The sequence below is a fragment of the Scleropages formosus genome, chromosome 1 (genome assembly GCF_900964775.1).
Source record: "Scleropages formosus chromosome 1, fSclFor1.1, whole genome shotgun sequence".
In the NCBI taxonomy this organism is placed as follows: domain Eukaryota; kingdom Metazoa; phylum Chordata; class Actinopteri; order Osteoglossiformes; family Osteoglossidae; genus Scleropages; species Scleropages formosus.
The window spans coordinates 13,341,111-13,360,982 of NC_041806.1; the positions used below are offsets into that span (position 1 = coordinate 13,341,111).

The 19,872-nt window shown below is 45.9% G+C and overlaps 1 protein-coding gene across 1 annotated transcript; it reads left to right on the forward strand.

Moving 5' to 3' along the window:
- Nucleotides 1–342: 342 nt before the first annotated feature.
- On the forward strand, nt 343–17,614 carry LOC108933994 (enhancer of mRNA-decapping protein 4-like). The gene is made up of 29 exons (XM_018751455.2): nt 343–601; nt 1,646–1,781; nt 1,969–2,080; nt 3,491–3,590; nt 4,785–4,968; nt 5,310–5,457; nt 5,561–5,665; nt 5,789–5,898; nt 6,020–6,103; nt 6,183–6,278; nt 6,460–6,559; nt 6,703–6,883; nt 6,969–7,038; nt 7,141–7,232; nt 7,348–7,490; nt 7,614–7,690; nt 7,858–8,047; nt 8,138–8,646; nt 8,775–8,864; nt 10,189–10,332; nt 10,433–10,466; nt 10,612–10,792; nt 13,609–13,764; nt 14,686–14,801; nt 14,920–15,085; nt 15,236–15,422; nt 15,548–15,767; nt 16,769–16,932; nt 17,165–17,614. The coding sequence occupies exons 1-29, from the start codon at nt 517–519 to the stop codon at nt 17,346–17,348; spliced, it is 4,164 nt and encodes a 1,387-aa protein (XP_018606971.1). The 5' UTR covers nt 343–516; the 3' UTR covers nt 17,349–17,614.
- Nucleotides 17,615–19,872: the final 2,258 nt, after the last annotated feature.

A 19,872-nucleotide genomic window follows, 5' to 3' on the forward strand; every position in this document is an offset into this window, starting at 1 on the left:
GGTCAAAAACCTTTACCAAAGTACAATGAACTGAAGCAATACATGTAGCTTAGCCTACTGGTAATTTGTACTAAATTGGCCCAGTTTAGTACATTTTGCACTATAAATGCTTGAATTCCAGGTACATAAACCATGTAATGAAAATAGACGTGGATGAAAAGGCTTATTTTAAAACTTATATGTCATGTAAACTATTACGATGTTTCATCAGTGTTGTGAAATACAATGTTAGACACGTTTTGAAGGAGTCGATTTGCTTCTGGACTGATAGAGCTGTGCGAACGGCCGGACGGTTTTAGGTGAGCACCAAGCGGAAGTTCTGTCTACTAAGGGTTACACCGGAAGCAGTGGTGAGATTCGTGATTTCTAAAAGGGGGAATGATTTAGAGTCAGCGCCAGGCGGAAGTACGTTCTCCTGGCGATATCTTCATGCGGCGTTTGGAGACTTAGTAGTGAATAGTCGACGTGTTTGACAAAGAGTGCTGATTTGCGGCCTCCGGTGATCCACTCTACCCCATGGCCTCCAACGCCAACATGGACATGGAAGACGCAACGCAGCAGCTCCGCGACATGCTAAAGCTGGAGCGGCCCACCAGCAGTGGTAAGAAGCAGCCTTGAGGCGGAGGGCCGCGGGCCGAGGAACTGGAGCGGACCAGTCCGGACCCGGGTTCGACGTGTGGAGGGGGCGACGCGGGGGGTCACTGGGCAGAGTAAGGGGTAGAGTGGTACGAATTGTTCGCACACACTGCTACTGCAGAGCAGAGGGATACAGACACACATGATGATGATCACACTCAGCCTGGGGAGTTTGACTGTCTTGCGTGGTGGTTGGATACACCTAGGCTAGCGTAGCGGTAGATCTAGATGTGCTGCCTTAGCTTATGCTAGTTAGTTTGACCCAAAGTTCGCACTCAGGTTCGATCCTACCTCCACCACTACCTGAACAACAAGGTCTTATCCTAATTTGCTAGTGAAATTGCCCTGCTGCAAAATAATTATTATAGTAACTTACACTGACTGTGTAAGTCGCAAAAGCGTCAGTGAGTAAATGAAATGTACGAGAGGGGTTGTCTCTCTGTCAACACGTACAAGTGCACATAGACTCTAGAGACTATGATGGAGACATACCCAGACAGCTGGCTAAACCACACACATTATATGAACACACACTTAAGGCACAGATGAAATGGAAGCTTCAGCAGATGCTCTGTCTGTGATAGTTAAACACACAAAGTGCTTGTGCACATAGTTGAGTTGTATCCCGCCACCTACTATGTTCACCTGTTGCACAAACAAGAGGCTGGAGTAATGGGGTACTGATCATGTGTTTGAGTTTGTACTGGTATAACCTAATTTCATCAATGTGCTCTCCCTGAAAGCTTGGTACACCTCTGTGTCCATGCTGCAGGGCCCATTTTGGTTTTAGATGTTATTAATACTCTCGCTCTGATAAACACAGTACAAGTGGCTAGGGCTCAGAGGGAGCATAGTGATGGTTTAAGTGAGCTGTTCAGTTCACTGAGCAGGTGTGGAAATCCTTCAGTTCTACAATTTTCTGCGCTCCTGGCCTCATTCTAGTCACTGTCCTGGTTATGGTTGTTGCTCAGAGATGCACATGGACTCAGACTCTTCTTCCTCTCTCCAGACATTTCCTCTGCTGACAACCAGAAGAAGAGCTCCTTCAATGGGGAACTCAACGGGCTTTTTGGAGTTGGACTCCTAAGCACTGGGGACAGAGCACCCTGTGCAGACAGTGTGAATGGCCAGGACTCACAGATCATGTAAGTGTTTGAGTGAGAGTGTATGAGTAAATTGGTTGTCCTGAAGTCTTCATGTCTGAGCAAGACCGCATGTAGTTTGCCATTTCTGGGGAAAATGTGATGTGGAACACTGGAAATGCACTGAACAATCACTTTGCATTAGAAAATATTCCAGTTTGTTTGGACATGTCTGTTGTGTGTCGTCCAGCCACCTTTCCGGAGATGACAGCTCGACATGCGTTGCCATCTCCTCCAGCCATGTGGAGATTGTGGCGAGCCAGGAGTCCAGCATTAGCAGCAAGGCCCGTGGCAGCAACAAGGTAAACATCCACTGAGGCATCATCTTCCACTAACGCACACTCTTCTTTTCTGTTTTCTGCATGTGCACATGTGTATCCTTTTTGGTGTGTGCAGAGGGTCCCATTTAGATGGAACTGATGTGGACTGAAAAAGTGCAACTTAGAGAAAATGTGCAGCAGATAAATATTTTATACAGATTCAGCTGAACAAGGCTGAAACAGCACTTATACAACAGCGCAATGACAGAACATCAGTTTTCACCAGCAAAACATAGGAATAAAATTACATTAAGTGAGAATTTACATTAATATAAGTAGTAATGGAAAATGCCTCAAGTGTGAACTGTGTACAAGTAATTTTCCCTGATCTGGCAGTAAACATCATCTCACATCTTGACTCAAGAAGCTATATGCATTTTTAAACATTAAATGTTGTATGATATTTTTACAGTTCAAAATATATTTGGGGACCTGTGTGTATTCATTGTTTCACAGTAAATTAATACAGTAGTAGTAGTAGCAGGAGGGAGAACAACAGAACACTTTCAGTGCTCTACTTTAAAACACACACACACACACACACACACATCTTCAGAACCGCTTGTCCCATACGGGGTCACGGGGAACCGGAGCCTACCCGGCAACACAGGGCGTAAGGCCAGAGGAGGAGGGGACACACCCAGGACGGGACGCCAGTCCGCCGCAAGGCACCCCAAGCGGGACTCGAACCCCAGACCCACGGGAGAGCAGCACCCGGTCCAACCCACTGCGCCACCGCGCCCCCCCTACTTTAACACTTTATCATAATAAACTTAAGCAAATCAGAAAGTGTGTTTTTATATTTTTCTAACTTAATTTCCAAGTCAAATGCACAGTGGCACAGCAAGTAGTGCTGCTGTCTCACAGTGCCTGGGTTGTGTGAGAGAACGTGGGTTCGATCCCTGCTCAGTCTGTGTGGAGTTTGCATGTTCTCCTTGTGTTTGTGTGGGTTTCCTCCCGGTGCTCTGGTTTCCTCACACAGTCCAAAGACATGATGTTCAGGTTCCCCCATAGTGTATGAGTGTCACGGAGTGAGTGTGTTTCACTGATGCATGGATGAGTAACCCCTTGTAAGTAGTGTATCTAGCAATGTAGTCACCTTGGTGAATAAGGTGTGTGGGCTAGTTACGCTCCATAGTATCCGTTGTACGTCGCTTTGGACAAATGCGTCTAAGTGAGTAAATGTAAATATCTGCAGGAGGAAATACTATAGAAAGATGTGCCCACACACTGCTGTGTAGCAGAGTTTCTAGAACAGTAGCAGAACTGCATGTGTTGTACTCTGCTGACACTCTTAGGACCTTGGTAAACCCTTCTTCAAGGAGCTGAGCACTCTGGTCATTCACAGTGGACCCTTTTACCATCCAGACTGACCACTGCTCTTTCCCTCAGGTCACCATCAAGCCTGTGGCCAAGTATGACTGGGAGCACAAGTACTACTATGGCAGCCTGATAGCGGTTTCCAACTCCTACCTGGCATATGCCATCAGAGGTAAGCTGCAGTTGCGGGGTTTTCGGATCCTTCGATGCGATCCTCTGACTATAGATTTTGCTGAAGTGCCACTGGTGAGGCTACAGAGACTGGAGAAGGTGGGGTGCTAGCTGCTGTTGGGTGCCATCAGAGGTGGCAGTTTGGATTGCTGTCCTGCAGAGGGTGCAGTACACTGCACAGTGTTGTGCAAGATCTATGTACTTGTGGCTCTAGCTGTAACGCAGTCACCTTGTCGATAGTGTGCAAGTTCTTAGCCGTACACTTGTGTCCAATAGTGCTTCTCTGGGTGACTGAACAGGGTTAGAAGTGCACCTCTAAGGCAAGTCTCCATGCGGTACAAGGCCTAAGAGTTGTGGCTTTAGTTTAGTTTAAAAGACTAAATGCAATAGAATAAAACTGTCTAGACCTCTTGTTCAGTGCTTTTCATTTTTTTGCGTGATGTCAAGCATGAGTATAGTGAAATTTGTGATGTTACAAAAGTGTGTACAAGATGCTGTTTGCCCCAGATGGATTTTTTGAAGTGCAATGCAGCCCGAACCGCTCTGTTTGCACAGAGACCCTTCTGGTGCAGTATGTGAAACATTTTGAGTTGGATAACCTGTTTTCTGACTTTAGATACAGACATGGTAAGGCATAATTATTTGTTTTGAGTTGTATATTTTCATCCCTGAGCTCTTTTGTAGAATTTCTGCTGATAGTGGAGAAAACATGATCTGTGTTTATCTGCTGAACCAATAGATGGCAGTTCAGAGCACACTAAGAGAATAGGCATGTTGGACAGCCTTAAGTCAGCTCCTTTTATACAGTGTTTACAGCTCATGTCTGTAAATATGTGTTCCTTCAGACATATTTTACATATAGAACAGCATCAGATAGAGAATAAGACAGACCCCAGTCATTTTTGTTGTTCTGTATGTCAGGTGTGAATGAGCACCTATTGTTTTCAGATTGCTAGTATGTGGAAACTGGGGGACAGGGATCAGTAAGAGGATAAGGAATGTGGAACATGTTTATGGCACAAACAGAAGTTTGTGGAGACAAAAAGTGAGATACAAAGTGAGTTCCATCTTTGTGTGTGCAAGATGTACACCCATAGTGTTTTGTAAGGTCCACTTTGCTTACTGCTTGCAGAGTTGGGTGTAAATGGTCCTATGCCTGACGTTCACCTCTGGTACCTGTTTCCTCAATCTCCAGGTGCAGGAAGCTACATGATCCGCGTGCTGTGCCAGGGCACATCGGAGCGAACTCTGCTCAAGGGCTTCACTGGTGCTGTTGCTGACTTGGCCTTCGCCCACTTGGACTCATCACAGCTGGCCTGCCTGGATGAGGCGGGAAACCTGTTCATCTGGCAACTCGGCTGCCATTCAGGCAAGATCCAGTATCCTGACTGTGGTCGGGTCAGAGATCGACCATTAGGGCTCTTTAGTTCAAGGGTCAGAAGTGTCACTGTGCTCATCACAATCACTGCACTGACACATGTTGAGAGATGTAGTGAGTAAAATACGTTTCTCCCTTTTCCATTAAAGAGCATTTTAATTTTTTCTCCTACTGTAGCACATGGAATCAATAAAGGTAGTAGTTGTGTTCTGGGAAAACAATAAGAAAAGGTGGTTAAATGTTTAGGGTGTGATTGCTCCATCTTTCTTGCCTGTAGTTTGTGTGTAGTCTTTGTCTGTGGGTGCCTGCCTGTGTGTGGCCTTTCCCTAACTAGCACCCCAGAGAGGAGATTCTGGTGCATGTTCAGCGACCGGACGACACATCACCTAGCGCCTGCAGAAGGCTTGTTTGGTGCCCCTTCATTCCTGAAGACAATGACGAAGGCCCTGAGGACAGCTGCCAGACCCTGGCTCTGCTTCATGAGGACCGAGTACGCTGATGTCCTCCTTGTTTTACTTTCATATTTAATCGCATCCACAGTGCCATCCCACAGCAGCTCATCTTTTCTGTTCTGTGCTACCATCCCCCTCTAGGCTGAGGTTTGGGATCTGGACATCATCAGATCGAACCATCGCTGCTGGCCGGTAGCTGCCAATGATGTGACAGAGGGCTTCATCACTGTCAAGGGCCATAATGGGGTAGGCCCCATTACCAGGATATGGGAGTTTGTAAGGGGGCCTAAGTCATGCCCCACACCTGCGTGTGTGTTTGTGAGTGAGTGAATTCACCTGATGCTGTGTGTGTGTCCGTCCATCCCCCAGCGCATCAGTGAAGGCGCGCTCTCTCCAGATGGCACAGTCCTCGCCACGGCCAGCCACGACGGGTTCCTTAAGTTCTGGCAGATCTATATTGAAGGGCAGGACCAGCCCAGGTGGGAGCTCCAGAGCTGCTGTAGACTTACAGATTACACATGTCACACATATGTTTATAATGGGAGGAGCCAGCTGCAGCTACACTGCTTTATTAAAGAGGACTGAGTATCCTTCCCCCAGGTGCCTACATGATTGGAAACCACATGATGGGCGCCCGCTGTCCTGTCTGCTTTTCTGTGACAATCACAAGAAACAGGACCCTGAGTAAGTACCCATGGACATTGCTGGAAACTGCTGTCCTTGGTTACGTATGTCTAATAGCACCCCACCTGTATGTGTGCAGTGTACCTTTCTGGCGTTTCCTGGTCACTGGCGCTGACCAGAACCGTGAACTGAAGATGTGGTGTACGGTATCGTGGACTTGCTTGCAGACGATCAGGTGAGCCTCCAAGGGGTGTGGCTTTGTCCTGTCTTATTTACACAAAGTTGTTGCACATTTTCCTTTGTGTTATGTTGGTTGTTTCCCAGCAGCTGCGACTGACAGTGTTTTTACCTCAGTTTCATTTCCCTCATGCCTCTCAGCCTGTGAGCTGGTTTTGTCTTCCCTGCCCTCTGTCCAGGTTCTCGCCGGACCCACTCAATTCGGCTGTGCTTCCAAGCATGAAAGCCGTCCTGGACTTGTCAGCGGAGTACTTGATCCTGAGCGATGTGCAGAGGAAGGTGAGTGAGGGCTCTGGCTTCACAACACCAGTGCACTGGGGCACATTATGGGCGGTTCCTGTGTGCAGAAAGTTGGTGGGTTCTGTGATGGCGGTGGGGTGGGTGTGGGCTAGGCTGCGAACACTGATAGTTCTTCCCTCCAGGTTCTGTATGTGATGGAGCTGCAGCAGAACCAGGAGAGGGGCCAGGCTGGTTTCACCGCTGTCTCAGAGTTCCTGCTCACACACCCTGTGCTCAGCTTTGGCCTGCAGGATGTGAGCCGCAGCCGGCTGCGTCACACTGAGGTGCTTCCCCCCGAGGAGGAGAGTGAGAGCATGACTGTGGGTGAGTTCTGACGTGTTATGTCTTTTGTCTGCCTGGTGGCGCTCTCCACTCTAGGACAGTGATAGACACTTGCTTTTCCTTACAGAAGGCAATCAGGGTTGTCCAGTGGAGTCCAAGGAGGGCATCCAGATCAAACTCTACTGTGTCCACACCAAGTAAGTGTGGGATTGGGAGTGTCCTGTGTGCGCAGCTGCAGTCAAACTGCTGATCCTCTCTGCAGGGAGAACTAAAGGACCATCTGAATTTACCTGCTGCAGGTGCCTTCAGGACGTGCAGATCTGGTTTCAGCCTCTTGTGCGTCCCAGCAGCTCGCTTTTCCCACCCACCTCAGGCTCTCAGGACCACTTTGGTTAGACTGATTCACCGTACCTCCCTTGAGTATTTTAAACTACAAATGGAGAACTGCCTCCTCTGGGTGGCTCCCAGTGTGTCCTTGTGTCTTTGATCCATGTCTCTCCCAGCAGGTCCCAACGTGGACCAGGAATCGGGACAAAGCGAGCTCCGTGTGCTGCCTGCCATGCCAGCCCCGACTGACTTTCTGCCCCCTGCCGACAGTGTGAAGCCTACTCTGATGACGCCCGATGCCTTCATGACACCCACTGCTTCGGTAAAATTTCTCTCTTCGGTTAAAATCTAGAGGATGCTCTCAGTAAACTTTTCCACTTGTCAACTGGAGTACTGCTACCTGTTATATGCTGTCTTTGTGTGACCCCTTCTACCCCATCCCCAGATCCCTGCCTCCCCTGGCAGCAATGTCAGCAGTCTGACTGTGGTGACTGCTATGAGTTGCACCTCTGCTGGAGGCAGGTGGGTGATGATCTTAAGAGAACTAGCTTGGGAATTGACTTGGTCCTGGTTAGTAGACTGTCCCAGAGAGGTGGTGCCACATTCTTGATGTTTGGTTGTACAGTGTTGTTTGCTTTTTGACTGGAGTCTCCATTCCAACAACACATTTCCTGGCTATGCCTCCCCAGGGCTAGTGAGGAGCTCACACAAAGCTCGAAGGGATCTCTTGAGAGCAGCGCCCTGGGTCTCGGCTCTGCCTCTGGCTCTGCGTCTGGGTCTCCTTCTGGTTCCAGGTCTGGCTCAGCCAGTAGCAGCCCTTGTTCCAGTGCCATCCTTATCCCAGGGCTAGGGGACCAGTTGTGCCCTAGCAGCAGCCAGGTAACAGGACACAAGTACTGTGAACAAGGCAGGAACACATGCAGCTAAGTGGAAACCTCTTGGCCCTCATGCATGATTTTGGGTCCACAGGCAACTGTTTCTTTGGGGACCCAGAACCCGCCTCTCTCACTGGATCTGCAGGCCATAGAGCCGCTGCGTGTCCCTCAGGCATCCCCGACACGGGAGCGTTCTCCGGATGTCATCTCCTCTGCTTCCACAGCCATGTCCCAAGACATCCCAGAGATCGCCTCGGAAACACTGCAGCGTGGACTGAGCGTGGCTGTGGCTGGAGGTGTCGTTTCAAAGGGGATCGAGCCCCTCAGCTCCTCCCTCCACACTGACAGCATGGCCTCAGCAGCCTCTGCGTTGCATTTGCTGTCCCCACAAAACCACAGTGGGTCAGACCATGGCCGTGCCTCCCAGGAATTGGGTGGCACTGTAGGTGGAGCTCCAACTGATGGGGAGAGGCTTAACTCCACCCCTTCTCTTTTGGAGACAGCCCTGTCGCAGGAGGGTGCAGCTGCTTGTGCAGACAGTACCGTGAGCTGGCCTGCTGCTCCAGACATCACAAGGGAGACACGCAACAGCCTGGCAGACTGGTGAGCTGACAAGGCACTGGTCACATGACCTACAACACATACTTAAAGACACATCGAGTCCACATGCAGCAGGTATTGCCACAGCCTTGTTTTCAGGGGTTACAGATAGTTTGTGTCCTATGGTGCAGTTCTCGTGACGACGTGAAGACGTCTGCCTTTCGCAGGCACTCGTACACTCTAGTGCGGAACAGCAGTCCGGATGCCAGTGCCGAGCAGAGGTGAGACTCGCTGACACTTTCCTGTTGTACCCCAACAGCGTGGTTTGCCCTCTACCTCCAGGAAACTCTTTATACAACTGGCAAATTTTGGAAAAAGTAGGAGCAAAAAATGCCCTCAACTGAAATAAAGAATCTAGTGCTTCAAACTTTGGGCTTGGGTGCTCAAAGTCCCCTTTTGTCTGTATGATTTTGGAGCAAAGATGAGCAAACACATTCAAGCTTACTGAAAAATGTTATTTTTCAAGATGGAATTGTTTCTTTGTCACTATGTGCTGTCCCATCTTTGCACCACAAACTTTGAAAAAGGACATTTTGAGAACTTGATGTGTATTGTGGTTCTCAACTTAAGACGGAGTTATTTTCAAATTTCCTTATTTATATCTACATTTACTGATTTAGCAAACACTTTTCTCCAACTATGTAGTAATATCATGCCACACCCAAAGTGACTTACAATGCTGGATACCCTACTTACAATGAGTCGTTCATCCATACACTAGTGAAACATACTTCCTCTCTGTCTTGCACGCGCACACACACAAACAGCACGTCTTTGAACTGTGTGAGGAAACCGGAGTACCCAGCGGACACTCCCGCAGACCTATGGTGAACATTCAAAATTCACACAGACTGAGTGGAGACTGAACCCACATCCTCTCACACCACCACTGTGATACAGTAACACTACTCATTGTGCCACCATGCCGCCTTGTACAATGACCATAAGGATATACGGTATAAACAATTAACACATAAGAATGCTAGTAGGGCCCTGTTGTTGTATTTTTATTTTGGAAAAATATACATACACATACAATCACAAACTGTTACTTAAAGATAAGTTGTTCCTGAACAAACAGTGACAGATTTGGCCCCTCAGCTGAGTATGTTGTACAGCATATGGAGTGTTATTGTCAGGTGTTATCTTAATTTTGAGGTCCAGTGGTCATAATGCTGATGGGACAGCTGCTGTCAGCTGAGGAACACCTCTGTTTTTCAGCGGTTATTCTGCTTTTGGAAGCAGAGGACTTAGGCACATAAAAATGCTTAACAGATTTGTTGTTCTTCAAAGTTACTTAGTGTTAAACCACCTACACTGGTTTAGCCATTTGCATCCATTTCTAAAAATGAATAGTAATGATGGTAAAACTAAAAGACCTGTGTCTTAGTAAAAAAAAGAAAGGAAAAAAAAAAGCTGTAATCATAGTTTTGCAGTTGTAAGTTAGGGTGTTGTAACTAATGCAAACTTTTTTTTTGTTCTGTGTCCTGACCAAATCCTCAGTACAGCTGTGAATTTAGTTGGTTTCCCCTTTGACGTGTGCAGTGACCATGAGGCCGAGGTGCTGAATCTGGCGTCATCTTCAGGGAACTGTTCTTCCCGCTCTTCCCACAAACTTCCAGTGAAGGACTGGAGGGTGTCACCCAGGTCATCCCCAAAACTGAAGAGGAAGAGCAAAAAAGATGATGGGTGGGTGGTGTTCGATTGGTGGGCTGAGGCAGATTTTGTATTAAGCTAAACATAGTGGACCAGAAGTATCTTTTTTTTTTTTTTCTTTCTTACTGTGCAGTGAGTCCATGCAGCCCAGACAAGCTGATCTTCAGGTACAGTCACCATTCCTTTAATAGTAATATTCTGTTTACATGTTTTAATATTACTATAGTATGCAGATGTACAAGTGCAGCAGAACAGCCTTTTCCCAGAGCAGCTGTAGGAATGTTTCCCTTCTGCTTTTTCCTACCTGCCCAGGTGAGCCTGGAGACACAAGAGGAGCTTGTGCAGCTTCTTCGTAGCCAGCAGAGGGAGCTGTCGGAGCTGCGGCACAACCAGCTGGAGCTGCTGCAACGGCTGACCGGCCATATAGATGCTGTGCAGAGCTCTGTTTTGGCCCTTGTTGAGCAGGCTGTGGTGCAGCAGCAGGAGCAGAACCGTATCCTTCCATCTAGGGTGCAACCTCAACCAGATGGGTCCTGGAACACTGCATTGGAACCATTTCTCCATGGTCAAGTGGCAGGGCTTTTCAGGGCCGGTTGAAGAATAGAGTACGATGTGGGGTTTTAATCCTTAGTGTTTTTTTTTTTTTTTTTTTTTTTTTCTCTCCCCAGTTATTGTGGGACAGCACTTGATAAGGTTGGTTGTTCATATTCTGAGGGAAAAGAGAACCTTTTACAATTTTAAAAAGTTAGTGAGATGTTAATTCCCTAAACCCCACGGGCCACAGTGCAGTGCTGTAGTATCTCTGGTGGTTTGGTCAGCCCCATGTGGCAAAATTGCGATGGCTTAGTCATGACCCTAATCCAGAATGGCTGTGCTATTGATGTTGTGTAACCCTGTAAACTGGCTACTCCGTCTTATAACCTGTGCGACAAGCCTGTCGCTCTGTCCCCTGCTGAGCTTATGGGTTCCTGGCTCTTGCACTATAGTGCCCTTGGACCTCGAGTGTGACGTATCAAAATATGCCAGAGCTGGCTTTGGCAGAGGCCCCATGTTAAGTGGCAGGGTAGTGCCCCTGTCTGCAAGCCCTCCGCTTTTCTATTAAAGGAGTACATAGGGTCCTCAGCTTACAATCTGAGACCTTTCTATGCAAGTTGTCTCTACCACCACTTTTTCCACTAGGCCTCAGACCACAAAACGGTAAAATGACATATCTGTTTCTGTTAATGTAGCTGGCACTGCAGAATGACTTAATGTTATACTGTTTACACTGATATAACATTTATGCAGTTGGGTAATTTTTACTGTATCAAGGGTACTACAACCTGACTAGGATTTGAGCCTGTGACCTCTGAGTCCAGATGCAGTAACTCTTATGACTACCTGCTGGAAGTTCTGTAAAAATTTGGTATTTTAATAATTAGAATATTTACTAAAGCTTTTTAATGTAGTGTTTTTCTTAACTTTCAAATTGATTTTGAAATTAAACATTACAAACCAACTTAAAATTGAAAGTAAAAGATGTGTCCACAAACTCCCATTCACTGCTGTCTGCAGACACATTCATCCCATCGACATGTTCAGTGTTCCTCATCTTATTGATCACCAACACTCAGGAGCTGCAGGTGGGAACTGCAAACACTGTGCAAATTAATTGAACTAAGAAGCCAACAAAATCAAAAAAAAAAAAAAAATATTATTTCAGCGTTTGGGTTTTGTGCTTTTCAGTCAGCTCAGTTATCGGAGTCTGTTTGGCATAGGAGAGCAGCAGGTGTTCTTGGAGCTCCACAGCCCCTAGGCTGTGTGATTTGACTTACGTTTGAATTTGGCTCAGTCAGTTTGTGTGGCTTTGCTCCTTCAGTCAAAGATGTGTTTCAGTTGAACTGGGGACTCTAAACTGCTGATTGTGTGTTGTTCTGCTCTGCAGGTTTGTGACTGACTGACTATAGGTAGTTTACTATAGTGTAACAAACACTGTAAATCACCTTGGATAGAGGAGTCATTTACATTCTAATCATGACTGTATTTTGCTGCAGCACTGTACTATAAGTTAATACAAACCTAATTTTTCAGAAAAGTTGGGTTATTTTCTAAAATACAACAAAAACAAGAATATGTGATTTCATTCACTTGAACCTTTATCTGACGAAAGTACAAAGAAAAGATTTTTAATGTTTTCATTGACCAACTTGGTTGTATTTTGTATATATCAATTTCTAAATTTATGCCTGCAACACAGTGAAAAATGTTTTGGACAGAGGCATGTTTACCACCATGTTACATCACCTTTGATTTTAATTACACATTTTAATTGTTTGGGAACTGAAGATACTAACTGTTGTAGATTTGCAAGTGGAAATTTTGCCCATTCTTGCTTGATACAGAATTTAAGATGCTCAACAGTCTGTGGTTGCCGTTGTATAATTCTCCTCTTCACGATGCACCATGCATTTTCAATAGGAAACAGATCTGGACTGCTGGCAGGGCAGGCCAGTCAAGCACATGCACTCTGTTTCTACGAAGCTATGCTGTTGCACGTGCAGAATGAGGACTGGACAGGACTATATCGCAGTAGCATGATGGTTTCTCACGCAATGCTGTCTGAGGGCTCAAAGGTCACGCACATTCATTAGTGGCTTCTGGCCATGGCCTTTGTTTGCGGAGATTTTGTGGAATTTCCTGAATCTGTTTACAATATTATGTACTGTAGATAGTGAAATATCTAAATTCTTTGCAATCTTGCGTTGAGAAACTGATTGACAATTCTCTCACGCATTTTGGCACAAAGTGGTGAGTTATGACCCATCCTTGCTTGCCAAGACTGTGCCTTTGGTGGATGTTCCTTTTTATACCCAATCATGATACTCTCAGCTGTTACCAGTTAATCTACTTATTGTAGAATCTTCCAAAACTGTGTTTCTTGAATATCTATAAACTTTTCACTCTTATTTTGCCACTGTCCCAACTTTTTGAGTGTGCTGCAGGTATCAAATTCTAAATTTGTTTATATCTACAAAATACAATTAGCTGGTCAGCCAAATTGTAGTTTCTTTGTACATTTCTCTGTTAAAGGTTCAAAAAAATTTACAAACTGTAGATTTTTTTTAATTCATTTTAGAAAAATCCCAACTTTTCCCAAAATAGGGCTTGTACATATAAATACAACTATCTTGCTCAACTGTTGGGAGGCATGAAATCTGAACTCAGTCCTTGTAAAGAGAAAGAAAGCTTTGTCATTTGAAGTAAACCCGTGAACTCCTCGTCCATTGGGTCAGCAGGACCATATCGACCCTTGACCTCAGCACCCCTCAGAGCATTGCATGGAGCGTGTGTTGGCAGAGGGACAGCGAAGAAGCCAAGAGCTGCAGGAGGAGCTTACTCAACAGCTAGTCCACACCCTGAGCACAGCCGTCTCCAACCGTTTGGACAAGGTACTCCGCGATGAGATGAAGAAGACGATCCCGCAGGGTAAGGTCACTTCCTGTTGCTGCTGCTCTTTGTGCGTGTGAGCATACGGAATGCATTGCCCTGAGGGGTCCGGCTTTGTGGGTGTTTACAGTGACCACGAGAAGAACTGAAAATTACCATTTCAGACCATCTGGGGTGAAATGGTGCTGCAGGTATAGTTCTGACACGGTTTGAGTGGGTGTCCACCTTGCTGGACTCGGCCCTCCAGGATGAGGAGTTGAATTGCCCTCTTGTTATTAGCAGAATCAATGAAAATGCGTATAATTTAGGTTTAAGTCATTCTTATGCAGAGCAAGCAGTCATCAATGCATGCTGTAATGCAACCCAACATGAAGCAGTAAACTTGTGACTTTCAGACAGGTTCAGCAGGGACAGCACTGGCTGTCACTGGAGGAGGAGCTCTGACCTTGTAGGTATTTCTCTTTAAGTGATGGCAATTTAAAGCTCATCTGTCCTATCGCTGGTCTTTCATCAGCGTCTGGCTGGCAGCAGTCAGTCTCTTCCTGTTCTGAGATTAGAGCAACATATACGGCATGTGGTCTCTGGTCTCTTGACTGTGCTGATCTGCATCAAAATGGCTTTTACCTTGAGCAGTGGAGAAAATGCCTGCTCAAGCAGACAGTTGGACATCATTTTTGTTAATCTCTTTTGACCGTTTAATTTTCTGGAAAACCTGATGCATTTAGTTTCAATCTTGGGTGATTATAAACCAGTTTTGTTCTAATTAACCTTTCAACAGAAACTGAAAATGGCATTTCCTGTCTTTTATTTCCACAGCCTTGTGTTCAACAGAGACTGGTATAAACAGTTGAGACCATTGAGTGTTCAGTTCACTTTGTTCATGTGCTATAGATATTACCACAAGGCTTTTGCTGACCAACCATCTCCAGGCAGGTTAACACTGTGATGTCACTTTCTTAGCCATCTCCAAGAGCCTGGAACCTGTTACAGGGCAGTTGAGCAGCACGATTGCCACCAAGCTAACTGCTGTGGAGGCAGCGCTGAAGGAGAATGTCACCAAAGTCGTCAAGTCAAAGGTCTGTGCTTCTGGTATCATCACATAGAGCCAGCTGGATTTGTTAGTTTTTTTGATTGTTTTTTTTTTTTTTACTCCATTAGTGATGACACTTGTTGAAGCCCTGCCCCATTTTGCAGAATACTACAGATGCCATTGGCCGAGCTGCAGCTGAGGCCATGCAGGGCCCCATTCAGTCGGCCTACAAGGAGGCCTTCCAAAGCACCGTCTTGCCAGTGTTTGAGAAAGGCTGTCAGTCCATGTTCCAGCAGATCAACGACAGCTTCAAACAGGGAACCCATGAATGTGAGAACTGGAGGGTCTCTGCTGATCCAGCGTTTGCATGAGCCCGTCGTCGCAGTTCAGTTTTGGGTTCAGTGCCTTTCACAGGACATTGAGTTTGACAGCCTTGTGTTTTGTGTTGTCTCGTCATCTCTTGTGGCACTTTTACAACAGACATCCAGCAGCTGGAGAATCACCTGAAGAACCGAAAACAACGTGAGCATGATGCCCGGGACCCTCTTGTTGATCACCTCCAGCAGGTGGTCGACTCACTGCAGAATACTACAGACCAGCTGGCTGCCAATGTGACTGCCAGCGTGCGCTCAGAGGTCCAACACCAGCTCCATGTGATTGTGGGGAAGTAAGTCTCATGTTGAGCATTTATTGAAATGGCATGACCTGTTTACCTACAGCAGGTTAATGTGAGGAGCCTTCAGCGTCTTCCAGCTGTGTTTTAGTTAAGGTTGCTGCTGTTTTTCCTGCCAGCCTGCAGGATTCCATCCTGACGCAGGTGCAGCGCATCATCAAGGGTGAGGTAAGCCTGGCTATGAAGGAGCAGCAGGCTGTGGTCACTTCCAGCATCATGCAGGCCATGCGCTCGGCCGCAGGCACACCCATCCCCACGGCACATCTGGACTATCAGTCGCAGCAGGCCAGTGTGCTGCAGCTTCTGCAGCAGGGGCAGATCAACCAGGCCTTCCAGCAGGTGAGCAGTGTCCCTCAGTTGTACCATCAGTAACAAACCTGCCTTTGAGTGTGGTCTTATCACAGATATTTGGGATTTATCAGGGTCGTACCAAAAGTAATGAGCGTAAACAAGTACCTATAGTCGTCGTCCCCCCCCCCCCCCCCCCCCCCGGTGCTTTCTACTGTGGCAGCAGGAACCTGTGTGGACATGTTCTAATGTAAAAGTAAAAAGGTCTGTCAATGTAAAGCTGTAGTCTAAGGCTGCTGTAGCCATTGTCCAGGGCCGTGTTGCTGACTTAGTTAGCCGTATCCAGTCCCTGCTGTTGTCTGGAGTCATCGCATCCAGGCAGTCCTGTCCAAAGGGTAACAATGTGAATAAATAGCTGAGAGCAGGGCTCTGCTTCACTGTGCTGATGGATGTGCCTGCATGGGTGTTGGCTAGCAGTGTCAGATGGTAGTTGAAATGCTTTAAAGATGGGAACACAAATCATTGATGAGCCCTCTTGTGATCACTAGTGAACTGCTACATTGGGAAGCACACAAAAAAAAATCACGCTCATTAGTTAATTAACACAGGACAATCGGAGAGCTCAGATATGCTTATTCTTGGTACAACCCCTGAATCTTACCTGTTAGGTGGCTTCACTCTCTGATATCCACCCACACTTTTGCTATTCAGAGCACTCATGGCCGTCAAGTACATTTCCTTCATGCATTTATTCAGCTGTGTCTTACCTGATGTCAAACCTGTTTTGTACCAGGAAGTTTTCGGTCTTTCTAATGTCACCTTGGCATCCTGCAGTACAAAGAGTTGTGTGCTGCTTTCATCAGATATGATCGTTGGAAACCTCGACATTAGATGCTAGGGTTGAGTATTTTGCACTGTGTGCTGACCTTTCCATAGAAATCAATGCTTAAGAACCCTTGTAGCTGCAGGAACTACTTAAATGGGCAACCTTAGTGCTAGTAGTAATGCTCCTCTTGTCACTGATGTGAAGTGTATGTGATGTTTCTTCACAGGCCCTGTCAGCTGCAGATTTGAACCTGGTGCTGTATGTGTGTGAGACCATTGACTCCCAGCAGGTGTTTGGTCAGCACCCCTGTCCTCTCATCCAACCGGTCTTGCTGTCGCTGATTCAGCAGCTGTCCACGAACCTGGCCACTCGCACCGAGCTGAAGATCAGGTGCTCTAAACGTGACACACACACAGCAGAGGCGAGCAGATTACCATGCATTCACTTTCCTTTTTCTCTGTCATATTGAACATGTTACCTGAGTGCTAGTTTTTACAAGGTACTTTGATTAAGACTACAAAACAGGGTCTCAGAAACATTTTAGCTCTAAAACAAACAGCATAAAAATGTTACCTTTGCAGAATTAAGTCACTCAATGAGTCAAGCCACGGTTCTCTTTCAGTTACCTCGAAGATGCAGTGATGAACCTGGACCACAGTGACCCTGTGACACGGGACCATATGAGCTCAGTCCTCACTCAGCTAAGACAGAAGCTCTTCCAGTTCCTGCAGATGGAGCCACACGGGCCACTCAGCAAGAGAGCACGGCGGCTCATGATGATGCTGCAGGGTCTGGTCAACCACTAGATCTGTCCACCTCACACACTCAAGAGAAACAACCACCTCCCCTCCTCCCTGGTTGACATCCAGCTTGATTCCATTCTCATTCTGTAGGTGCATGGTGTTTTACAGGCATTCTCACAGGGGCTGGAATCCATAGCAGTGTCCCTGACCTCTAGAGTTTGTGTCCTGTGAGCATATTTGTGAAATGCTGTCATCTTGCTGGCTCCACCATTGCTTCTATCATAGGTTCTTGGTTTTCCTTCACTTTTTTTTTTTTTTAGTATACTCAACATAAGCAACACAAAGGATTTTAGCTCTCAAAACCCCAGCTTTTCCCTTCCTGTTCAACATGACTCACTTTGTTTTTCCTCACAAGATGGTTCAGATAGTGGTTGGTGTTTCACCGTGGTTGTTGGATCAATCCACTTGAAGAGGCTTTCAAAAGCTCACCCCTTTAAAATGTTTCCTCAGATATTACTGGGAAAGGTACTGCTTATCTGCTTGTGCCTCTTGCAGACATTCTGGGGTTGAGTTCCACCGTGTAGTTACCAGCACAGAGTGCTGGTGTGTTCAACACTGAGAGCTTCTCCTTGACTTTGCCTCATTTGTTCAGACTTCCCTTTGTTTCCACCACCCATGTCGATTAGTGGAAAAGTAGACAAACCTTGTGTGATGGTCAGCTATTAAGTGACCAGGTCAGACACTGGCCTACTCTTTCTTTGAGGGAACTTAGCTGGTCTGTTTAGTGTGTTCTTTTCATCTGAGTACCTAGTGTTTTCTATTAACCACATTTTTTTGCTTGCTGAACCGTGTATAGCCTGTAACTTCAGTACAACTAACACTGGTGCTGCACTGAAGTCCAAGTTCATGCCAGTTTTTAAGGACTTCTGTTGATATTTGGCCTTCAAAAATTTTCATATTTCCTTTAAGGAGCCTTTTCTCCCTGTAATATTGTTCTTAACTGCTAGGATATCCCTGGTGGTATTTGTGTGATCTGAGCTATAAACAAACAAATCTGAGCTGTAAAGACCAGTCAGTATAAAGGCAACATCATGGGCAACTTTAAAGTGCACAGTTATTAGTGTCTTTCTGATGGTGTTGTGCTCAGGGCATGTGACCTGCTGTCATCATGGAGCTACAAGAAAGATTTTTGTCAGACATCTTCAATCCTAAGGAAAGTAAGCAGAAACATCATGGCAGCTTAGTGTGTAGTGTCACGAGAAGCACATGTAGCTGAACATTTGGCAGCTGATCAACTCGATGGCTAGATGATCACCATGTTCAGTGCAAAGGATCTTGGGTACATAGATGCACACAGCTAGTGGATACACTACTTGGTCTTGGCATTCTTTCAGACCCCTAGAACAATGGTGGGGGGGGGGAAAAAAAGACTAAAGGCAGAAGGGAATCCCATGGCATGCTCAGATGCATGTGGTGTTTGTAGATGTTGAATGCCTGAAGTGCAGGTAACAATAACAACAGGGAAGATGAGGTATGAGAGGCACACTTAGTGAAGTTAAGCTTTGTCTTGTGTCAACCTGCTTATTCTTTTCACACTTTACCACCTGCTGTGTGACATAAAACACAGCTGTTCTTGCTGGTTAAACATAGTAAAACAACATGAAATAGGTTACCCTGAGGTACTTCCCAGCTTTCACAAGCATTGGCACGTTAAAAAGCTTTAGAGAAAGTCTTCACGTTTTTACTGGCAGTGCAGAGCAACCATAAAACTGGGCTTTCCTTCAGTTTCATTTGGATTTTTTGCCATGTTTTGGTATCATGGTACAGATTTGAGTTGACCTTAACAACCAGTGTTTTCCTAGGTTTATACAATAATTTTTAGCAAATGCTTTTCTAGCTAAAACACACATGTGAGACAAACACCCACAGTGTGTGGCACTGGAGGGGATTGTCCTTCAGACATCCTGCACATTTTTGTTGTTTCTTCATATTCTTGAAACTAGCCATGTTCTCATTTTTCAGAGAATCCTAGTCACATGGAAAATGGGGGGGAAAAAAACTTTTATATTTAGTTTCTAAGAGGAGTGAAGGGGAAATGTATAAATGTGTCAAGGAAGCTTACACAGACAAGGAATATGTATAAAAATATTTTCCAAATTCGTAAGACTAGCATACAATTCTGTTCTAGGAGAAAGTTTTGTACTTTTCCATTAAGAATAATTTTATGTTTGCTGTACTCGACTATTTTGTTGTATATTTTACACTTGTTTCTTTTACCTTAGGATTGACTTTGGTCAAATTAAAAATCAATAAAGTTGTTTGATTTCCACATTTCGATCTTGTTCGCTTATTTGTGTTTTTAGGTTTTCTCTCAGCTTCGTGTGTGCTAAGTGGACCCCACACACACTTTGAGGAACTCTACTGTATAACACTAAGTTATACACCGTCATGATTCATTATTACTGCGTATGAGTCATATACAGCAAGTTACAGACAGTAGCACGGTCATTGTCATCGTTTGAGCGCCGGGTAAGCAGTTTGGACTACTATGCCACCTGCTGGCCCTCTATGCTAAGGAACAGTTGGT